Source organism: Monodon monoceros, unplaced genomic scaffold, assembly GCF_005190385.1.
Source record: "Monodon monoceros isolate NGI ecotype Baffin Bay Population unplaced genomic scaffold, NGI_Narwhal_1 Super_Scaffold_6, whole genome shotgun sequence".
Lineage (NCBI taxonomy): Eukaryota > Metazoa > Chordata > Mammalia > Artiodactyla > Monodontidae > Monodon > Monodon monoceros.
The window spans coordinates 8,914,343-8,938,735 of record NW_021703783.1 but is presented as its reverse complement, the minus strand read 5'-3'; the positions used below and the strand labels follow the sequence as shown (position 1 = coordinate 8,938,735).

At 37.4% G+C, this 24,393-nt stretch overlaps 1 protein-coding gene across 2 annotated transcripts in view; it reads left to right on the top strand.

The window, feature by feature from the left end:
• LRP6 (LDL receptor related protein 6) overlaps positions 1-24,393 on the top strand; it is a 174,365-nt gene that overhangs the window by 15,420 nt on the left and 134,552 nt on the right. Inside the window, exon 2 of one of the 2 annotated variants that reach the window (XM_029204998.1) lies at positions 4,513-4,906. The exons of the other annotated variant lie outside the window; for it this stretch is intronic. Within the exon in view, the coding sequence (XP_029060831.1) occupies positions 4,513-4,906 (394 nt within the window). The remainder of the gene's footprint in view (positions 1-4,512; positions 4,907-24,393) is intronic. 2 annotated transcript variants of the gene reach the window in all.

Genomic DNA, 24,393 nt, shown 5'->3' with positions numbered 1-24,393 from the left:
AAATGAATTAAGATTAAATAAAATTAAAGATTTATTTTCTTAGTCATACTAGCCATCTTTTAAGTGCTCCATAGCCACATGTGGCCAGTGGCTGTTGTACTGCACAGTGGAGAGAACACTTCTATCATCATAGAAATTTCTGTTGGATGGTGGTGCTCTAGATCTTTAATTACTGTTGATACCAGGAAAGTAGATGTCAGAAGCTTGGAATAAATGCTTTAAAAAAACCAAAACGCATATTTTGGGTAAAAAAAAAAAAGCATTTATACTACTTCAGTCCTAACAGCTTCAGCTTTCTCAGAGTTAAATCTCTCTTTCGGATAGGCTTTATATTTAGTTTTGGTATTAGGTCTCATTCAAAGATCATTCTAATAATAATATAAAACAGAATAAAAATAGTTGTATTAAGAACTGTATCTGCCAGACTGTTTTATTAAGGTATAATTGATAATTCAAGAAATTACACATATGTAAAGTTTAAAATTTAATAAGTTTTGACATATCTATGCACTTCTGGAACCATCATCACAGTCAGTATGATATAGCCATCACCTACAAAAGTTTCCTCATGCCCCTTTATCATCCCTCCTCCTTTTCTTTTCCACCGTCTCTCCCCACCTCCAGACAACCACCGATCTGCTTTTTGTTACAATAGATTAATCTGAATTTTCTAAAACTTTATATAAATGGAGTATGCAATATATACAGTCTTTTTCTGACTTACTTTATTCTACATAATTATTTTGAGATTCACCCAAATTACATAAACAAATAGTTCATTACTTTTTTTTTTTTGGCACACTGTGTGGCACGCAGGATTTTAGTTTCCTGACTGGGGATTGAATCCGTGCCCCCTGTAGTGGAAGCGCGGAATCTAAACCACTGCACTGCCAGGGAATTCCCAATAGTTCATTACTTTTTTTTTTAATTTGGCTGCGTTGGGTCTTCGTTGCTGCGTGCGGGCTTTCTCTAGTTGCGGCGAGCAGGGGCTACTCTTCGTTGTGGTGCGCAGGCTTCTCATTGCGGTGGCTTCTCTTGTTGTGGAGCACAAGCTCTAGGCACGTGGGCTTCAGTAGTTGTGGCATGCGGGCTCAGTAGTTGTGGCTTGTGGGCTCTAGAGCACAGGCTCAGTGGTTGTGGTGCACAGGCTTAGTTGCTCCGCGGCATGTGGGATTTCCCCGGATCAGGGCTCAAAGCTGTGTCCCCTGCATTGGCAGGCAGATTCTTAACCACTGCACCACCAGGGAAGTCCCCATTACTTTTTTTTTTAATTTATTATTTTTTTATACAGATTTTTATTAGTTATGCATTTTACACAAATCAGTGTATACATGTCAATCCCAGTCTCCCAATTAATCACACCACCACCACCACCTCCTGCCGCTTTCCCCCTTTAGTGTCCATACGTTTGTTCTCTACATCTGTGTTTCAGTTTCTGCCCTGCAAACCGGTTCATCTGTACCATTTTTCTAGGTTCCACATATATGCGTTAATATATAATATTTGTTTTTCTCTTTCTGACTTACTTCACTCTGTATGACAGTCTCTAGATCCATCCACATCTCTACAAATGACCGGATTTCATTCCTTTTTATGGCTGAGTAATATTCCGTCATATATATGTACCACATCTTCTTTATCCATTCGTCTGTTGATGGGCATTTAGGTTGTTTCCAGGACATGACTATTGTAAATAGTGCTGCAGTGAACATTGGGGTGCATGTGTCTTTTTGAATTATGGTTTTCTCTGGATATATGCCCAGTAGCGGGATTGCTGGGTCATATGGTAATTCTATTTTTAGTTTTTTAAGGAATCTCCATACTGTTCTCCAGAGTGGCTGTATCAATTCACATTCCCACCAACAGTGCAAGAGGGTTCCCTTTTCTCCACACCCTCTCCAGCATTTGTTGTTTGTAGATTTTCTGATGATGCCCATTCTAACTGGTGTGAGGTGATACCTCATTGTAGTTTTGAGTTGCATTTCTCTAATAATTAGTGATGTTGAGCACCTTTTCATGTGCCTCTTGGCCATCTGTATGTCTTCTTTGGAGAAATGTCTATTTAGGTCTTCTGCCCATTTTTGGGTTGGGTTGTTTGTTTCCTAATATTGAGCTGCATGAGCTGTTTATATATTTTGGAGATTAATCCTTTGTCTGTTGATTCATTTGCAAATATTTTCTCCCATTCTGAGGGTTTTTTTTTTTGTCTTTTTTATGGTTTCCTTTGCTGTGCAAAAGCTTTTAAGTTTAATTAGGTCCCATTTGTTTATTTTTGTTTTTATTTCCATTACTCTAGGAGGTGGATCAAAAAAGATCTTGCTGTGATTTATGTCAAAGAGTGTTCTTCCTGTGTTTTCCTCTAAGAGTTTTATAGTGTCTGGACTTACATTTAGGTCTCTAATCCATTTTGAGTTTATTTTTGTGTATGGTGTTAGGGAATGTTCTAATTTCATTCTTTTACATGTAGCTGTCCAGTTTTCCCAGCACCATTTATTGAAGAGGATGTCTTTTCTCCATTGTATATGCTTGCCTCCTTTGTCATAGATCAGTTGACCATAGGTGTGTGGGTTTATCTCTGGGCTTTCTATCTTGTTCCATTGATCTGTGTTTCTGTTTTTGTGCCAGTACCATATTGTCTTGATTACTGTAGCTTTGTAGTATAGTCTGAAGTCTGGGAGTTTGATTCCTCCAGCTCTTTTTTTTTCCCTCAAGACCACTTTGGCTATTCAATCGCTTTTGTGTCTCCATACATATTTTAAGATTTTATTTTTCTAGTTCCATAAAAAATGCCATTGGTAATTTGATAGTAATTGCATTGAATCTGTAGATTGCTTTGGGTAGTATAGTCATTTTCACAGTATTGATTCTTCCAATCCAAGAACATGGTATATCTCTCCATCTGTTGGTGTCAACTTTAATTTCTTTCATCAGTGTCTTATAGTTTTCTGCATACAGGGCTTTTGTCTCCCTAGGTAGGTTTATTCCTAGGTATTTTATTCTTTTTGTTGCAGTGGTAAATGGGAGTGTTTCCTTAATTTCTCTTTCAGATTTTTCATCATTAGTGGATAGGAATGCAAGAGATTTCTGTGCGTTAATTTTGTATCCTGCAACTTTACCAAACTGATTGATTAGCTCTAGTAGTTTTCTGGTGGCATCTTTAGGATTCTCTGTGTATAGTATCATGTCATCTGCAAACAGTGACAGCTTTACTTCTTCTTTTCCAATTTGTATTCCTTTTATTTCTTTTTCTTCTCTGATTGCCAAGGCTAGGACTTCCAAAACTATGTTGAATAATAGTGGTGAGAGTGGATATCCTTGTCTTGTTCCTGATCTTAGAGGAAATGCTTTAAGATTTTCGCTGTTGAGAATGATGTTTGCTGTGGGTTCGTCGTGTATGGCCTTTATTATGTTGAGGTAGGTTCCCTCTATGCCCACTTTCTGGAGAGTTTTTATCATAAATGGGTGTTGAATTTTGTCATAAGCTTTTTCTGCATCTATTGAGATGATCATATGGTTTTTATTTTTCAGTTTGTTAATATGGTGTATCACATTGATTGATTTGCGTATATTGAAGAATCCTTGCATCCCTGGGATAAATCCCACTTGATCATGGTGTATGATCCTTTTAATGTGCTGTTGGATTCTGTTTGCTAGTGTTTTGTTGAGGATTTTTGCATCCATATTCATCAGTGATATTGGTCTGTAATTTTCTTTTTTTGTAGTATCTTTGTCTGGTTTTGGTATCAGGGTGATGGTGGCCTCATAGAATGAGTTCGGGAGTGTTCCTTTCTCTGCAATTTTTTGGAAGAGTTTGAGAAGGATGGGTGTTAGCTCTTCTCTAAATGTTTGATAGAATTCACCTGTGAAACCATCTGGTCCTGGACTTTTGTTTGTTGGAAGATTTTTAATCACAGTTTCAATTTCATTACTTGTGTTGGTCTGTTCATGTTTTGTATTTCTTCCTGGTTCAGTCTTGGTCCCCATTACTTTTTATTGTATGGATATATCACTGTTTGTTCATCCATTAGTCTGTTGATGACATTTGGGTTGGTTCCAGTTTGGGTTATTACAAAAAAGCTGCTGTGAGCATCATGCACAGGCCTTTGTATTGACATATACTTTTATTTCTCTGAAGTAAATATCTAGTCTTTTAAGAAACTGCCAAACTGCTTTCCAAAGATGCTGCACCATTTCACAGGCCCCCAGGAGGGTATGAGTGGTCCACTGGCTCCATATGCTTGCTGGTTCTTGGAATGACCAGGCTTTTATCTGACAGACGATTTAACAAGAAAAGACTGTCCTGGGACAATTAATTTCCCCTCTTGCAACTCTTTTGTATTTAAAATGGTGCAAAAATAATGCCTTGTGAAAAGATTTTGCCAGTTTTCTATACATTGATTTACTCTTTATTTTTGATAGTATTTGCTCACTAACACTGATTTGAAACTCAATTTATAGGAACCAAGACATTTCCTTTGTTTTGACTTACATATTTTTCTTTTTTTGTTCTAGCGGCCCCTTTGTTGCTTTATGCAAACAGACGGGACTTGCGATTGGTTGATGCTGCAAATGGCAAAGAGAATGCTACGATTGTAGTTGGAGGCTTGGAGGATGCAGCTGCGGTGGACTTTGTGTTTGGTCTTGGCTTGATATACTGGAGTGATGTCAGCGAAGAAGCCATTAAACGAACAGAGTTCAACAAAACTGAGAGTGTACAGAATGTTGTTGTTTCTGGATTATTGTCCCCTGATGGGCTGGCATGTGATTGGCTTGGAGAAAAATTGTACTGGACAGATTCTGAAACTAATCGTATTGAAGTTTCTAATTTAGATGGATCTTTACGAAAAGTTTTATTTTGGCAAGAGTTGGATCAACCTAGAGCTATTGCCTTAGATCCTTCAAGTGGGTAAGTTTTGCATCATGTACAAAGGTTATTGTATCTCCTTCTCCTGGCTGTTTTCTCTCCATTAGCATAGACACCCCTTACCTCCAAGAGAAAAGAAACATCAGACTCCAGTTTTAGATTCTTTGGGCTTCTTTGTCAAGTAGATTTGAATGTGGGAAGTTAGGTCATGTTCTGAAAGTAAGGTGTGTCTGTAAATAGTTTTGTGTTTCTAGTATCACTTATGGGATAGCCATGTTTATAGTTCTTGGTTTTTCTTCTGCATTTATTTTTTATAATTATGAGAGGATAATCAGAAGGCGGAGAAGAAGGAATGATAAATGAGTAGTATTTGATAGCTCAAGATTATATAAAAAAATCTTCTGAATCTTGTACCTTTTATTATATACACAATTGTTTTGTAATGCCTAGTGTTTTTTATATTAAACTGATTTTTTTAATATGTCAGTGTTGAATGAAAAATAAAAATTAGGTTGTTAAATAACTCACTTTTAGTTAGCTAGACGTGTATTTGCCATAAGAGTTTATTTTCTTCCTAAATATTTGTGTTTTTATTATATATATATTTTTAGTGCAGATATTCTCTACAGAACCGCTGATTTTTCAGAAAGCTGTCTCTAATTTGGGCAACACAATGCATAGGGATACCATGGTATTCTATTACTTTTTTTTTTTTTTTTGGCTGCACCGGGTGTGGCATGTGGAACTTCCCCAACCAGGGATCAAACCCACGCCCCCTGCAGTGCAAACGCGGAGTCTTAACCACTGGACCACCAGGGAAGTGCACAAGTTTATTTTCTAATAGAAGAGAAACTTAAAGCTATGGGCAGATCTTACTATAAAATGTGAGCTGTGTCCTCAGGTGCTTCTCTGTTACTGTGTTTCAGTCCTGCCGTCCTCAGGTGCTTCTCTGTTACTGTGTTTCAGTCCTGCCGTCCTCAGGTGCTTCTCTGTTACTGTGTTTCAGTCCTGCCGTATACAATTCCTTGCTATTCATCTGTTGAATACATTGTCATGCCAGAGTCTGTCATGGCTAGGTATAATTAAACATGAACCTGAAATGAGTTACTAGTAATTGTTTAAAATCTAAAGATAAATAACCTGTGAATAACTCTTTTAGTACTTCATTTTCTTTGACTTTCAAGTATATTGGAATGCTTTAAAACGCATTTATAGAAGGCAGTGGATTAATATTATGTAATAAATTAAAATTTGGGAAAAATGAAAGAAAGGTTTATATGTGCTCCTTTCTCTTGATATCAGGCCCTTTTTGGTGACAAAAGTTAAAGAAGATACAATGTTATAGGAAAATGAAAAGTCTTTTCTGACTATAAAAGATAACATGGGCAATGGTGAGTGAAATTTTAGGGTGAGAGGTTCTGGAAAACACATATATTATGTATACTTTATATAATATATAAAAAATATATTTTTAGAGGGGCATTAAGAGGTATCTGCTAAAGTCAGATGGTCTTTTAATAGAGCATCAGAAAATATTGTACTGACTCTAAGTGGTAGGAAAAAGGTTTGTGTGTCCCAAGGAGATCACAGGTGTTGAATGTGCGGTAAACTGTATTGATTGAAGAATTTGCTTCTTGAGAACTTGCAAGGTATTTTTGAGAAATGGAATCTGTTTTGCCAGCCAAGTTCGTTAAGTCTCAGGGAGTGTTGAAATGTTTCTGAGGTTACTGCTTCACAGAACACACAGGGTTTTGGTGCTTTCAGTGGTTATTAGGGAGTAATACGTTGATGAAAAGATAAATAGTTCTTTTTTTTTTTTCCCATTTTTGACAGATTCAATCTTATAACTCTAAGGGTAATGATGGAAATTTCCCCAAATACCTGTTAAATGGTTAGTATGTTCAGAGCTCTGCTTTTTGTGTTCTTCTTGGGGAGAGGGGGAGTATCTTTAAGGATTTACTATTTTATTTAAGGAGAGAAAACTTAGGAGAGAGAACTTCTCCTTTTTCAAAGCATGTTTATTTGCATTATGTAGTATGTATGTGGAGAGGGAAAGAGTGTTAAAGGAATTACAAGGGCCACAGAACTCTTAAGGAGGATGGGTGGATAAAATAGCTAGATTATCACAATTCTGGAGTAGCATCTTATTTCTATAAGGGATAATGATTATGTGATAGTACATGGTCAAGGGAGATGAATTTATAGGCAACTATTGACTATTCAGGAGCTGATAATTTAATAAGTAAATGAATCATTCTCATTTTGTCCCCTAAAACTGAGTTTTACTTCTGGGTGGCAGGTCTGATAAGTGTCTTAGGAAGTAAGTTTGCCATGTGATTAAGAAGTATTTACATTAGCGTTTCCGTGGCTTGAATATTTACTAATATTTAAAGTTTGAATTTGCCAAAGACTCAGCTGGTAAAGGATACTGGAAGAATCAGTAATAATGTGCTTTGAAGGTAGAAAGTACTGTTATTTAAGCTTCTAAGGGATGTTCAGTGAAGAATATGTATATTTTTCCTGAGGCCTAAATGGGGGTGTGGTCAAACACTCAAAGAAATGTCTTTCATTATTTTTGATGTCTGTAGTTAGTGTTGAGTGTGTTTGTGTGTGTAAATTCACTTCCCCCCTTTAACAATTCTTCTAAAATTTCTTTTACTTTTTTGAAAGTTATTTTGTGGCAGATGGCTAATTTTTAAATTGTGCAACTGGAAGCAAATAGAATGCAGACAAATGGCATCATTTGGTAATTAGCATGATGAAGCGTATTTAAAATTATATTTTAAACTCATGCATTTAAAAATATATTTTATCAAACAGTTTTTCGGTATTGATCTTAGGTTTTATGTTAATGCTTTTAGTTTTAATGCAGTAGTAATTTTGGATTGAGTATATCACTTATCAAACAGAAGAGATGATTTTCAGATTTATTTTTTAGGGGAAAAATGAAGTTTGCTTTCCAGAGAGAGTACATGAAAACAGAGCTGAGGAAAAAGGTGGCTTTATCAGAGTTCCGGGATCCTGGGTTATGAGGTTCAGAAGAGCTGACTGAGCTCTCTCACAGCAGCTTATGTAAAAGGAAAGCTATTGAATGACTGGTATTGTTTGAACCCTGGGAACTGGTGCAGAAATCTGTGTGCTTCTGGATGTATGGAGTTCTTTGTGCAGTCAGTCCATTTAGCCTAGACTGAAGGAAGATTTTTATTTCCCTCCCTAAATTTGGCCTCTGTTAGTCTGAGATTTTTTTTCTTTTGAGTGACTGGCAGTGTAGAATTCTGAATAAGGAGCAGGAAAACGTGTGTATGGAAATTGTTCCAGAAGTGAACAACCATAGCTATAGAAAGCGTATCCTTCCTTTATAGTGAGAGGTGGTTCCTATGTGGCTGCTCCTAATGGTGGAGCTCCTTAATCTGATCCACAGTGACTGTACTAATCTTAGTGATGCTGAGGACCTGCTGTTTCAGGTACAAATAAAGCAGTTCTAAGGGTTTTTTGTTTGTTAAGGATCTTTTCATATTCCACATCATTTTGGATATTTTAAAAAGTTAAATTTTAGTGATTCAGTCTGAAGTGAATTCATACTGAATAGCTTTGAATGATACATATTTTAAAAAGTACATTTTTATCATTGTTAAGAATAATATTAACAACACTAAAAGTTCTGCTTTAAAAATGCTTGCAGAACTAGTTCAGTGGAAAAGGAATGATTTATAATTTCCTTATCAATTATGCACGTATAATTGTCATAACTTGAGTGTGTTTAAAAGTATTTTCTATACTGGTATATCCCAGGTGACTAAAATAGTTCCTGCCACATAGTAAGTATTCAGTAAATATTTCTGAGTGGCTGGACTTTATATTTTCTTTTATAATTCTATTAATTATCCTTGTTAGGGACATTTGTTTTCTAAGCAAATGTAAATTTTAGTATGGTCCTGTGAATTCTAAATCACTATGGCTTTGATTGCAATTGTTAACTTAAAGCATAATTAAGATTTTTAGTCTTTTCATTTGAAGTTTTCAAGATCATATTTTATAAAAATACACTCACTGGAGCATGTTTCATGTCACATCTTGCTCTGTTATTTACCAAGCAAGTTACTTCATTTTCTTGGACCTAAATTTCCTCATCTCTAGAATGATGAGTTCCTTTCAATTTTGACATTAAGTTTTAAAAGTCAGACAGTTAAAGAAAGTACTCTAATTTTTAATTTATTTTTGGCTGTGTTGCTGTGCGCAGGCTTCTAGTTGCGGCGAGCGGGGACTACTCTTCGCTCTGGTGTGCAGCCTTCTCATTGCGGTGGCTTCTCTTGTTGCGGAGCACGGGCTCTAGGCGCACGGGCTTCAGTAGTTGTGGCACACAGACTCAGTAGTTGTGGCACACAGACTCAGTAGTTGTGGCGCAGTGGCTTAGTTGCTCCGTGGCATGTGGAACCTTCCCAGACCAGGGTTCAAACCTGTGTCCCCTGCATTGGCAGGCAGATTCTCAACCACTGTGCCACCAGGGAAGCCCTAAGAAAGTACTCTAATTTTAAAAATCGTATTTTACAATTACATATTCAAGTCTAATTTAGGTATGTTACACTTAGAATTGTGCAGAACAGATTCTTCTTAAAATTTTGTTTCTACTGCCCTTATTGCATATGTCATCACACTTTTTTAGGGTTGTTTCAGCTCTAGTTTAAACCTCTTTTCTAGTTCCACTTGATGTAAACTGAAAAATATTTAAAAATGTCGAAGGATTCTTTTTGTATGAAGAATGGAAAATGTGGCCCATTACTTTTAGGCAGACTATATATATTCAGATACATTTGGAGATAGGTGTTTTTGAGATTACCTAAAAATTGAGAGAGTGTGTAAGAAAAGCCACTAATCCAGGAAATCTGGTTAATAGGTTTAGCTTTACTAGCCTCTGGGATAGGAATCAAGGCCCTTGGAAGTGAAAACATTTTTTTTTTAAGAATAAATAAACGTGATGAATTGGGTGATTGGGATTGACATGTATACACTGATGTGTATAAAACTGATAACCAATAAGAACCTGCTGTATAAAAAAATAAATAAAATAAAATTCAACAATTAAAAAAAGAATAAATGAATATGTGTGTATATTTATATGTATTCTTAAATGTTAGTGTTGGTCTTTCCTCTTACAAACATCTTAACCCTCATCCAGTTTTTAATTCTTTATATCTAGTGATATACATCACATCTCAAATTGAGTTTTGATTATGTGGTCTGATATTTTTATGTCTGTATCTCCAAGGCCCACTTTTATTGAAGGAATATTGAAAGGGAGTATTTGCAGTATGACCTAGCCCAGTCTCTTAATAGCTTTCTTTGCTAAAAGCAATCCTTGCTTGCAGCATTGACCTTTTAATTTATCCTTAACAAGGAGAACAATGAACAATGAAATTTTATGAGAGTAAAGAATAGGATACCTTTAACTGAGTTCTCTGCATTTTGGAGATCTTACATACCCTTGCTGTATTCCAGTATGACTGGCTCTTTAGAAATTATAGCAAATTAGTTTGATTGGTCCTGGTATTTCTGTCATGGAACCTTTAAGATTTTGGAAGGAGGAGTCTGTGATAGCTAATTTGTGAAGTAGGAATAAAATGATTGTCTTGAGTATTTTCTTTTTTTTTTGGCAGCATTTGATATTGATACCATATTCCTTTTAGAAATTTTCTCTTAAGACTTTCTCATTTTTATACTGTTGGTTTTCCTACCACTTGGACCACCCTTTTCCTTTCTTTATTAACTCTTTAAGTTTAAAATGCATCATTTTCTATATTCTTTTCCTAAGATCATATCCATTTCCATAGTTTTTGCACAGAAGCAGATAGCCAGTTATCCATAAAGCTCCATATCCTGAAGCACTGGTTCTGAGTATGAAATATCTTTCTCTGAACTCTCAATAACTTACATTTTTAAACGTGTCCTGGTCAATTGGGGAAGCCTATTTCCTGCCCATTAAATCCTGGGACTGGTAGGGAATTTTAAGGATCTTCTAGCTAAATGCCTTCACTTTTTGGCTGAAGAAACTTAGGCCTTTGGCTAAAATAAGAGAAAGATTCTTGTTTGAGATTTTCCAGTTCCACGTTCGGTGCTTTTTTCATCACGAAAGGTATCTTGCTGAAGCCATGTTTTTTTTGCACATTTAATTACTTTAAAAATGCAACATGGTAGCTTTATTTAAAGGAGGATTTTTATAAATTCTCTGTTTTTAGATTTACTCACTGTACTAATTTCTTATTTTACTATATTTTTTTGCATCCCACTTAATCCATTTGTGTTCAGCTTCCTTCTGCTTGCAGTATGTTCTTTAATATTCCTTTCAGCAGAGGTCTGTTGATGGTAAACTCTTGATCTTTGTCGAAAATGTATTTATTTTGTCCTCATTCTTGGAATGATAGTTATTTGATTATAGAATTCTTTGTGATAGTTATTTGCACTCAGTCCTTCGAGGGTATTATGACTTTAATTGTTGCTGTGAGAAGTCTGCTGTTTCTAATTATTGTTGCTTGGCAAGTAATTTATTATTATTTTTTCTGGTTGCTTAAAAGCAGCCCTTAAACATCCCTTAATTAAAAAAATATTTATTTTATTTATTTGCCTTATTTATTTTTTTTGGCTGTGTCGGGTCTTAGCTGTGGCGCATGGGATCTTTGTTGAGGCGAGCCAGATCCTTTTCGTTACGGCGCGCAGTCTGCTTGGACTTCTTTCTAGTTGCGGCGCCCAGGCTCCTCTCTAGTTGTGGCGTGTGGGTTTTCTCTCTCAAGTTGTGGCACGTGGGCTCCAGGGCGTGTGGGCTGTGTAGTTGTGGTGCACAGGCTTAGTTGCCCCGCAGCGTGTGGGATATTAGTTCCCTGACCAGGGATCGAACCCATGTCCCCTTTATTGGAAGGTGGATTCTTTACCGCTGGACCACCAGGGGAGTCCCTAAACATCCCTTAATTTTTTTTTTTTTAATTTATTTATTTCTGGCTGCGTTGGGTCTTCGCTGCTACACGTGGGCCTTCTTTCATTGAGGTGAGCGGGCTCATTGCGGTGGCTCCTCCTGTTGGGGAGCACGGACTCCAGGCGGGCGGGCCTCAGCACTCGTGCCTCACGGGCTCTAGAGCGCAGGCCCAGCAGTCGTGGTGCATGGGCCCAGCCGCTCCGCGGCATGCGGGATCCTCCCGGACCAGGGCCCGAACCCATGTCCCCTGCATTGGCAGGCGGATTCCCAACCACTGCACCACCAGGAAAGCCCAATTTTTAAAAAATTAATTAATTAATTTTTAATTTATCTTATGTTTGGCTGCATTGGGTCTTCGTTGCTGTGCGTGGGCTTTCTCTAGTTGTGGCGAGTGGGGGCTACTCTTTGTTGTGGTGCGCGGGCTTCTCATTGCGGTGGCTTCCCTTGTTGCAGAGCACGGGCTCTAGGCGCACGGGCTTCAGTAGCTGTAGCATGCGCGCTCAGTAGTTGTGGCTCACGGGCTCTAGAGTGCAAGCTCAGTAGTTGTGGTGCACGGGCTTAGTTGCTCCGCGGCATGTGGGATCTTCCCGGACCAGGTCTCAAACCCGTGTCTGTCCCCTGCATTGGCAGGCGGATTCTTAACCACTGTGCCACCAAGGAAGCCCCATCCCTTAATTTTTGATATTTTGCAGCTTTGTTCACTTTGTGTCTAGATGTGGCTATGTTTTTATTTATCCTGCTTAGAACTCTTGTTTCTAGAATGTAATCATTATTATTTATTAATTCTAGAAAATTATTATCCATTATTTTCTTACTTACCCTTCATTCTCTTTAGTTGCCTCTGGATCTCCTGTTTGATGTATGTGGACCATGCAATTTTCTGCTTCTTGCCTCTTAATCTTGCTTTCATATCTTCTGTCTATCTCTCGAGGCCACTTTCTGGTTAGTTTTTGCACATGCCTTCCAGATAATTAATTCTTTCTTCAGCTGTGCCTAATTTTACAGTTTGAGTCAGTTGATTTTTTAATATCAGCAATTGTATTTTGCTTTTTTCTAGAAGTTCTTTGTGCCCCTCATTTAAAAGACTTACTATGAGAAAATGTCAGCCTACATGAAAGTAGAGAAAATAGTGTTATCAGTAATATTAGACTTATAAAAAAGTTACAAAAATAGTGTATAGTTCTTGTATAACCTTTACCTAGCTTCCCCTAATATTATATTTTATGTAATCATAGAATAGTTATACCTTAGATCAGGAAATTAATGTTGATACAATACTGTAGACCATATTTGAATTTCTCCAGTTTTCCCCCTAGAGTCCTTTTTGTGGACTGGGATCCCATGTCGCATTTAGTTGTTATTTCCTTAGTCTTTTCTAATCTGGACATTTAACCAGTCTTTGTCTTTGTAACCGTGACCTTTTGAAGATTACTGGCCATTTTGTAGAATGTCCCTCATTTAGGATTTATTTGATGTTTTCTTGTGATTGGTTATACATTTTTGGCATGGCAGAGGTCGTGTTGTGCTCTTTTCTGGGCTTCATATCAGCAGGTGCATGATGTAGATACTGGCGATGTAACATTTGATCACTTGCTTATGGTGGTGTCTGCTAGGTTTATTTATTTATTTATTTATTGTATTTACTTTTTCCCCCCTTGTAATAAATATTTGAAGCTATGCAGTTATCCTGTTTATCATACTTTTCAGCATTTTTTGATGGTTTTTGCCTGCAACAATTATTACTGTGGTGTTTGCCAAATGGTGATATTTCTGGTCCCATTGTTACACTGTTACATGCATTATCAGTTAGAATTCCATCTTAAGGAAGAGCTTTCCTGTCTTTACTATTTATTCATTTATCCAATTATTTATACTAGTATGGACTTGGGCATTTATTTATTCTATAGGTTATAATCCATTAGTGTCATTTATTTCTTGCTTAGTGTTGTCCCAGATTTTGCCATTGGGAGTTCCTTCAAGTTTGCTCCTGTGTCCTTTTGACAGGCCCTCATTATTTTTTAAACCCTTTTTTTTTTACTATCTGCATAGCACAAGATGTTCCAGATTCAACTTGTCCTTCTTCTGCTTCACCCTTAGAATCAACCGTTTCTCCAAGGGGCTCTGTTCTCCTTTGATTGGAAAATGGTACTGAGAAATTACGATCTGGAAGCTCGGTGTGTTCATACTGGATTTTCATTGCTTTTAAGTCCTCTCAGTGGACAGAGTTAAATACATGTATGTATATACATACACCTAGTTCTGTGTGTTTCTATCTGTATCTATATATTTAAAAAAAGGATTCGTGTTGATATCTCCAATTCCAGTCCACTGCTTACAGAATTGTGTTATAGTCTTCTTCCCCCACACCGTTTGTTTGGTAGGTTATTTTTCCAGTCTTTGATAGTGAGAAACCTGGTTCTCATTATCCACAATGTATTTTCTTATTTGCTCAATCCTAGTATACAAGAATTTCAGAATTGCTAACCTCTACTCTTGTGAGAAACAAATTTATTGTCTAGAATACACTACTATGAAAATACTGTCAGTAGAGTCAAAATACTGTTTTCCAAATTTATTTAGGTACTTTCTTTTCTTTCCCACCCAGTGCAGTGTGGCATTTGTAATATATTTAATACTGTTTGTGTTCCATTTTGAATCCCCCCCCCAATATCCTGGTTGATTTTAATTATCAATTTATTTTGGGGTTATATGAAATAATTACCATGTTTCTAAGAGTTAGAAATAACACGAAAAGCTTTACTCAGAGTAGTGTCCGTCCTCCCTGTCCTTCTACCATGGTCCCATTTTCACTTTCTTTCCAACTTGTTCCCATTTGTCCTCTAGGATATCTTATTATCATTTATTTCTGGTTTTATCTTCTTGGAATTCTTTTTTGCACAAATGAGCCGATACATATTCATTTTCTTATTATATTCCTTTTTGTTCTTACATGAAAGAAATACTAAAGACTTTTTTTGCACTTTCTTTTTTAACTTAATAATATATCCTGAATATCACTTCATATCATTTCATAGAGCTCTTCCTCATTCTTTTTTTTTGATACTGCCTCGTATTCCATTGTGCGAATATAGCATAGGTTATTCAGCTACTCTCCTGTGTTCAGAAATTTAGGCTGTTTTGTTAGCTGAGGTGTTGTAAAGCAAATCACACAGTGACATCTCACTTTATGTTGCATCTCTGAAAAATAGACACTTTTCTCCATAACCGCAGTACCATTGTCTTCCACACACCCCAAATGCACAAGTCTTTAATATTATAGTTTACTTATTCCATATTCTGATATCTTTCATAGCCTCAGAAATGCTGTTTTATAGTTGGCGTGTTTGAATTAGGATTTAAAACAAGGTTCATAAGTTGCATTTGATTATGTCTCTTTAAGTTTCTCTAGGACAGTCCCCCCCATCTTTTTATTCCTCTCAGTCTCTTGAATTATTGAAATGATTCTACAGTCGTCTTGTAGAATGTTCCAGATTTTTTTTTTTTTTTGCGGTACGCAGGCCTCTCACTGTCGCGGCCTCTCCCGTTGTGGAGCACAGGCTCTGGACGCGCAGGCCCAGTGGCCATGGCTCACGGGCCCAGCCGCTCCGTGGCACGTGGGATCCTCCTGGACCGGGGCACAAACCAGCGTCCCCTGCATCGGTAGGCAGACTCTCAACCACTGTGCCACCAGGGAAGCCCATAGATTTTGGGTTTTTTAAGAGTTATTTGGATGTTTGACTTATTTTTATTCCTTTACTTTTCTTTCTATCTATTTATTTATTTTTGTCTGAGTTGGGTCTTTGTTGCTGTGCGTGGGCTTTCTCTAGTTGCGGCGAGCAGGGGCTACTTTTCGTTGTGGTGCACGGGCTTCTCATTGCAGTGGCTTCTCATGTTGCGGAGCATGGGCTCTAGGTGTGCGGGCTCAGTAGTTGTGGCTCATGGGCTCTAGAGCGCAGCTCAGCAGTTGTGGCGCATGGGCTTAGTTGCTCCACGGCATGTGGAATCTTCCCGGACCAGGGCTTGAACCCGTGTCCCCTGTGTTGGTAGGCAGAATCTTAAGCACTGCGCCACCAGGAAAGCCCTCCTTTACATTTCTTGTAAAATTAAAATTTATGATAGGAGGCTTTGTTTGCAACGAATTCAGTGTTTTGGCATAAATGCTTCATGGGTAGTATTGAGTACTTTGTATTCATCACATCAGAAATGTTTTGTCCTACTTATAGTGATGCTAATATTCAATAGATTCAGATGATGAAAGTTAATATTCGTATTATAATATTGAGCTGTTCCTCTTATATCCTTCATGCAATCTGGGAGATGATCCTTTTGTACCATGCCAATATCCAGTTCCTCATCTGTTGATTGTTTTAACATCCACGGAGTATCAGTTCTTGTATTGTTGTGCTAGGGATGTCTGTTACTGTTTTATGATGTCTCGTCCCATGTATTTTAGTTTATTTTTTATGTGTTTTATCATTTAAATTACTTATAAATGTCTGTCAGATTGTTCACTTGTCTGAAGTTCTTAGAAATCCACTTCTGTGCTTTGCTATATTTGCTGATTCTTAAGGTGAACTGTTTCCTTAGGTGTTTCATAGTTTTGAATTGTGAGCTGATCTTCATAGGGGTTGTCTATGAGAATTCTGAGTGGCTTCTTGGCGGGGCGGCGGGGGTGCGCATATTACTCCAGAGAGGTTTGTTTTTGCCAAGCACCCTAGAGGTGTTTCCAGGGACCGCTTTATTTTTAAACTGGAGTATAGCTTACATGTACTAAAATGAACAGCTTTTCAGTGCAGTTTTGACATGTGTGTATACCTATGTTATCACCGTGTTCAAGCAGAGAACATTTTTTCTATTTAAGTTTTGGAATTTGGAGTTCCTGTACAACGTAGATAGAATAAATTCAAACTCTAAACCTATGTGAGGGCATCTTGTGATTACAAAGTCTTTGGTGATTTTTCCCACATTTTCAGAGCCTAGGCCAAGACAGAAAATTTCTTTGCCTCCTTCTACCAATGACAGATTTTTTTACTTCCTTGTTCCCCAAGGGTCTGTGCTTTGTGCAAACATCTTCTAACTCAGTCCTTCTTGTGTGTCAAGGCCTTGTCTTTTTCCCTGCTTTGCCACTGAAACAGAAGTTGCTCAGTTTCTGAGATGAGAATAACCTGCAGGGTGGCTGTAGCATCAAGCGTGTACTGCTTTTTATTTCCCTATTAATTTTTGGCTCTGTAAGAGATTTCCCCTACTTTCATACCTTAGTTGTACATTTAAAGGAGTGTTTATGTATTTTTATTTTGTGTATATATGTGTATCAGTCCGTTTGGGCTGCTATTACAATACGCCACAGACTGAGTAGTTTATAACGATAGAAATTTTATTGCTTGTCAGCAGCGGTCCCCAACCTTTTTGGCACCAGGGACCGGTTTCTTGGAAGACAGTTTTTCCACGGGGGGTGGGGGGATGGCTCAGACGGTAATGCGGGTGATGGGGAGCAGCAGATGCAGCTTCGCTCACTCCCCCGCCGCTCGCCTCCTGCTGTGTGGCCGGGTTCCTAACAGGCTGTGGACCGGTAGCGGTCTGTGGCCCAGGGGTTGGGGACCCCTGGTGTACAGTTCCGGAGGCTGGGAGGTCCAAGATCAAGGCACCAGCTTGGTCCACTTCTGGTGGGGGCCCTCTTCCTGGTTCATGCACCTTCTTTCTGTGTCCTTATGTGGTGGAAGGGCCTAGGGGTCTTTCTGGAGCCTCTTGTATAAGGCACTAATTCCATTCATGACAGCTCTGCCCTTATGCCTAAGCACCTCCCAGAGGCCTCACATTCTAATACTATCATTTTTGAGGATTTCAGTACAGGAATTTTGAGGACCATAGCAATGTATAAATCAAGTAAAAAGACTTACCAGTGGTTCTAGGTGTTCTAGGTGATTTGTAAAAGGAGGGTTTTCTGGTTATGCTGTTATCAAATTACCAGAAATAGAAATTCTAACTTTTATGTTTTTAAATATTACCTTTTCTTATTGTGGATATATGTGCATGATAGTTGAGCATTATTCATACTTACTGATATGTGTACTAATGACTTCTTTTAATTATAGGTAGGATTATATAAGTAACTTCAAGGATCATGAAGTGGTTTATGACCTGGTATAGATCTGGTTCAGTTAGATTTTATGACTCAGTTCTAAATGTTGTCTTAATTAGTCACCTTTGAATGTAATTACATCTTGTAAAGGGTGAAAATGTATCCCTTTAGTTTTATTGAAACTGAACATTTCTGAGTATTTTTGTTAGGGGAAGCTGGATTCAAATTAAGTATACATACTAGATTAGGAGTCTGTAAATATTTTGGAAAATATATTATTTTTTCCTTACCTAATCATAGAAATTATATGCTTGGGATTGTAATAAATTTGTGTAAAATGGCTGATATCTAGTCTGATTGACAGTTGAGATATTTTTACTTTATTGGCATAAGAAATTTTGATGTCTTGAAAACTCACTGTTTTCTTTGCTTATTTTAATTAACTTCCTAATTAAAATGAAGCCTATCTTCTACCCTTTACTCCATTTAAAAATTATTTTCCAGAAAGCGTTGCAAATGGATATCATGCCAGATACAGCAATAAAATTACATTTGTGTGGAAACCAGTGAATAGCATATAGCAGCCTGGCACTGGTTTTCATAATTTTTGATGAATAGCAGATGTGCACACTCTGGCAAAGCGGAGCTGTAACCACATGTATTTAATTCTTCAGTATCAAGTAGATATGTTTATATTCTCTTAATTCAAAGCCCAGATAGAACCCAGAGCCAAAATAAATTAGAGGCCAAACAGACTACATAATTGGAGAGTTAGCAATAATTGTTGCTGAAGAGAGATTTCTCTTATGTGAGCCTGTAACTTGGCTTTTGAGAAGCCATAGGAGGTATTTATCAAACACTCTTGCATTTCCTAAAGGATACTTTAGGTATCCTTTTGGCTTTTAAATATGCTGATAAAAAGTGTTTGTAGAATATATTACACAACTAGTTGAATTTAGCAACTTTATTGTTAAGTGCTTTTAGGTAACCATAGGTTACTAAGCTAGGTTAACTGCCCGAACAAAAACAAAACAACTAAGCCAAACCAAACTGACTCCTTAATATGTGTACCCCAGTTATTTTTTATTTTTGGAAAGAGTCCAGAATAAAATGATGTAGTCAAGGAGTTCACCTCATAGTCTTAATTTTTAGGCATCTGGGTTAAGGGGGGAGGTTTTCAGGCCTCAGTGTCAAATACTCTTTTCTTCATTTTAATAATAGAAAATGTTTATGTGATATCCTAGCAGATAATCTGGAGAATTTTTTTTCCTCTTTTTTCTCTGCATTCTGAAGTCTCTATTCTGTTGGTAGTCTTGATGTTCTCCATCCTACTAGTTGATCTTTAAATAAAACGTTTACATCTTTCTCTTATTGGCTGGTGCCTATCCCCCCCCCCCTTTAAGGAGTAACTGTCTTAAAAGGAGCAGCCCCTAAATATTATTGTTTATTAAATCTAACACCTTAGTTTGTCATTCAGGCTTTTAGCAGGTGCTCTTTACCATATCATCCTGATTTTGTCATATTCTCTTATGCAACTTAACAGTGAGAGCCAGAGTCTGTATGTATGCTATATATTTTAGGGCTGGAAATGACCTTCCCTTACCTCCCCAATGCAGATATAACTGTTGATGACTTATTGACATTCATTGCCCCATGATGCTTCTTGTTGGCAGCTCTACCCCAGCTGTGTAAAGTTTCTGGAAATTTTGAAGTCATAAAATCATCTTGAAAAATGACAAACTTCTAAAGGATTTAGTTTTGCTTTAAATTATGTACTATAATAGATTAATGGGAAAAATTATAAAGTTAAAAAAGTTAACTGGGAATTTAAAAATCTCTTTTGTAAACTTTAGAATTTTTCTCTTTCTGATACATAGACTGAACCTTAACTTTCTTCCAGTACCTAGAGTAGTAGAGTCTCTTGTATTTATAGAGATATTGTGTATTTGTGCCATGTCTGGATTCCATATGAGGGCAGAGCATGCTAGTCTTGTCTTGCACTGCACTTTTACTAAGGGATGTAAATTGATATTCATTTGACAGTGTTAAAATGTTGTAATTCAACTTTGTCCCCTCACTTGACCCAAATAAAGCTCTTAGGTAATCAAACTCAAAATACAGAGTAAATCCTCTGTATCTACTTTGGATATGGAGGATACTTTGATTTTGGAGGACAAATACCAGTGGATGTTCTTTTTCTCCTCTCTCCATGGTTTTTCTCCTCCCCTCATGTTGAATGATGATTTTGGGTTTGCAGAAGTGGAATTCCCAGTGATGAGATCAGCTGCCATAGTTGTCCAACATCACACACATATCTGTACAAGGGTCCTGAGCGGGGTTCAGTAGCTTCCATTCCGTTTGAATCAGCTTCAGTGCTTCATCCCTGAGTGCTATGAATGCTTCTCTCCTGGCTCTCTAGGGCCCATTGCCATTTTTTTCCGCACTCTCTAGAAGAGGACAAAGTCTCATAAAGCATGTTCTGAGCCTGAAACATAGGAAAGACTATAGTGTGACCGTTGTGGAGAAGACCCAAGCAGAGAGCCTCATTCTGCTGAACGGTCATTGCATTGACTGGAGACATTTTAGGAATAACATTTACTGTAATCTCTTTCAGTCTCTCTTTCTTATTCCTTCCTTTGGGCATGTAATTTAGCTGCCTTTGGGGAGCCCATGTGCCACAACTGCTGAAGCCTGCGTGCCCTAGAGCCCGTGCTCCTCAACAAGAAAAGCCACTGAAGTGAGAAGCCCACGCACTGCAACGAAGAGTAACCCCCGCTCACCACAGCTAGAGAAAGCCGGCACGCAGCAATGAAGACCCAGCGCAGCCAAAAATAAATAAAATTTTTAAAAAGAATAAGAAAAAGAGAAAAGTTTTTTGTTTGACATTCGTTCATTCCTTCTCTAATACTTTTTTTTTTTTTTAATGTAGATCTGAGTTTCTTACCCATATCATTTTCCTTCTCTCTGAAAAACTTCGTTTCTTGCAGAGCAGGTCTATAGGCAATAAATCCCCTCAATTTTTGTTTTTCTGAGAAAGTCTTTATTTCCCCTTCACTTTTGAAGGATAATTTTGCAGGTTACAGAATTCTACATTGGCAGGTTTTTCCCTTTCAACTCTTCTAAGTATTTCACTTTTCCTGCTTGCTGTTCTCTGAGCTGCTTAGATTTGTGGTTTGGTATCTGAAACTAATTTGGGAAAATTCTAAGTTATTAGAATATTCTTCAAATTAGAATATGCTTCAAATAGTTCTTTCTCTTTTTCTTTGCCTTCTGGGATTCCCATTATGCATATGATATACCTTTTGTAGTTGTCCCACAGTTCTTTGATATTGTGCTCTTCCCCCACCCCCCCCAATCTTTTTTCTCTTTGCTGTTTAGTTTGGAAATTTCTGTGGACATTTTATAAATGCAGAGATTCTTTCCTCAGCTGTGTCCAGTCTCCTAATGAGTCCATTAAAGGCATTCATTTCTGTTATAGTGTTTTTGATCTCCAGCACTTCTTTTTGTTTCTTTCTTAAAACCTTTCTGGTTATATTATCCATCTATTCTTGCATGTTGCCTGTTTTTTCCATTTGAGTCCTTAGCATATTAATCATGGTTGTTTTAAGTTCCTGATCTCATAATTCCAACATTCTGGCCATATCTGAGTCTGGTTCTGATGCTTGCTCTGTCTCTTCAAACTTTTTTTCCTTTTAGTAAGCCTTGTATTTTTTTGTTGAAAGCTGAACGTTATGTAGTGGGCAAAAGGGACTGCAGTAAATAGGCCTTTAGTAATGTGCTGGAAGAGGGGATATGTTCTGTAGTTCTGTGAGTAGGTCTCAGTCTTTTAGTGAGTCTTCTAGTTCCTGGGCTGGGAGCTTCACAAATGTGTCTTTTTTTTTCATCCCCTTAGGTGGGGCAGGATAGCTAGAGGGGACTGGAGTTGGGTATTTCCCTCCCTCAGGTCTGATAAAAGCCCAATAGGTTAGGGTAAAATAGTTTCTCTTGAGGGCAGGGCAGGCCTTGTTAAGAAGAATAGAATACTCTGATTCTATTCAGAGTATTCTATTAGTTCAAACTATTCTATAGTTAAAAAATTATTACTTTTTCCTTCCCATTGCTGGAAGCATGAGGGGATTTTTCTTTGATCTTCACAGTCAGGACCTGGTAGAGTTACTGGAGGAAAAATTCAGGCAAGTGTGAGGGCCACCTCATGACTGGTTCTCTCTGGAGTTTTTAACTTTCAGATTTATCTACACTAAGTCTCTAGCAATTCATCAGTTACAGTTTAGATTTTACTACCCTGCTACTGGTTCCCAAATAGTTTTCTGCTCTGGTAAATTATGATTCTCTGTATCTGCCTGTCTGTCTCTCCAATTTTTGGATCAGCAATTTGCTCTGTGACCCAACTCTGATGGATCTAAGGAGAATTATTGATATTTTTCAGTTCAGGTTTCTGCTTGTTAGGATGGAGTGATGGTTTCTAAGCTTCTTACATGCTGGACTAGAAACTGGAAATCAGGGCTTTTGCTTTTTTTGCATTAAAAATCTAAATACATGAAGCTTAAGTAATGCAATATTTATTAGAAGAATCTTACATAATATAATCTGGAATCTTAATTTCGATAGATGAGTTCCAGACATATTCAGGTTTTGCTTTGGATTGGGGCAGGCATCCAGGGAATAGAACCTGTATGCTCTTATATCTTATTTATATCCTTAGTCTAGTTCCCTAAGCCATTGGTATTGGGTCTAATAATACTTTTATTTATTACCATAAACTGTTTATCTACAGTAAACAGATACTGTTTAGACTGACTTTGTTTAAGAATCCTTACAGTGAGACTGAACTAAGTAAGTGAATCCACATCATCTCAGTTTATATATAAGAAGACTGAAGTGGAAATGAAAGCAGTAAAATGAATTCATAACTGTCTTTTTAAATTTTCACTAATTTTATTAATGATAGAGGTTTAAGTGAAACTCAGAACTTGGTTGTAAAATAAGATATGAAATCTGTTTTCTTATAACTCTGTAACATTTTCCTTTGAAGCCTAACCATGAGCAAACAACTGTTAGCAATCTGAAAGTAAATTTTCTCAAATGTCGCCTCAGAGATTGAAAATAGTGTTATGTGCATGGAGATAAGCCTACAAACATGTAGACTGTGTACTCTGTTCAGTAGAATTAAAGAGGACTTTGGAAATGTGTATGTTTGCCTGAAGAATGAGTAGTAAAATTGTTTGTAAGCTGTTATATGTATATAGAAGATGAGAAGCATCATAAAAGAGCACACTGTAAATTTGTCAAAACCCATAGAACTCTGCAAGCAGAAAGTGAACCTTAATGTGTGCAAATTAACAAAACAAACATGTAGTTGGTTAGAGGATCCCAGGATGAAATGCAGACTGAGCCAAACAAATCTAACTCTATTAGAAATGTATGAAAAAAATCTCACTGAATATAATGGGGGAGAAAAGGTACTTACTGTCCTAAATAACTTTGGAAATGCATGGAACCTGTAAGACTAAAGGCAAAAGGAACTGCACATAAGTAGTGTACTCAAGTTGATAATGTTGCTTCCCATAGAGGAATGGTTAACAATTCTGATTCTATACTAGAATTCAACAAGTAAGATAGGTGGTAGGTGGTGGGAACCAGGTTTCTTACTGTTGGAGTGGGAGGTTACAGACAAGCAAGGGAAGGAGGCTACAGTGATCCATGTGGTAGTGCGTTAGAATTGGAGATATTAGTATAAGCTCATATTTAACTTACTATCGATATAAGTATACATCTTAAATGAGTTTAGTTCATTAACCTCAAAGCAATCAAAAATAGAAATCTTCAGCCTTGGAATTAATCGTATTTTTAAATTAAAAAATTTTTTTATAATTTATTTTTATTTATTTATTTATTTTGGGCTGTGTTGGGTCGTCGTTGCTGTGCGTGGGCTTTCTTTAGTTGCAGCGAGCAGGGGCTACTCTTCATTGCTGTGCGGTGGCTTCTCTTGTTGCAGAGCACGGGCTCTAGGTGCGCAGGCTTTAGTAGTTGTGGCTCGTGGGCTCTAGGCACGCAGGCTCAGTAGTTGTGGCGCACGGGCTTAGTTGCTCTGTGGCATGTGGAATCTTCCTGGACCAGGGCTCGAACCCGTGCCCCCTGCATTGGCAGGCGGATTCTTAACCACTGCACCACCAGGGAAGTCCCGTAATAGTTTTTTATAATGAAGGTGGGAATAGTTGAAAAGTATATTATAGTTAACATTTTAAGCATTTGCCTTAAGAAGTATTGCAGGATTTGTCAGATCTTACAGAATGGGACAGAGTCCTAAATCCACACCTAAGTATTGCCAGTCATATTGTTGAATGCCTTCTGTTAGGAGGGAGATTTGTATTGATACAAATACAAATCCCTTGATCATAGAATCATAATTGTATTTTGCAGTATTTGTAATTTTATTTAAATTATTGTTCAGTATATGTGGTATGCTCCTTCTTCTCTCTCTCTCTC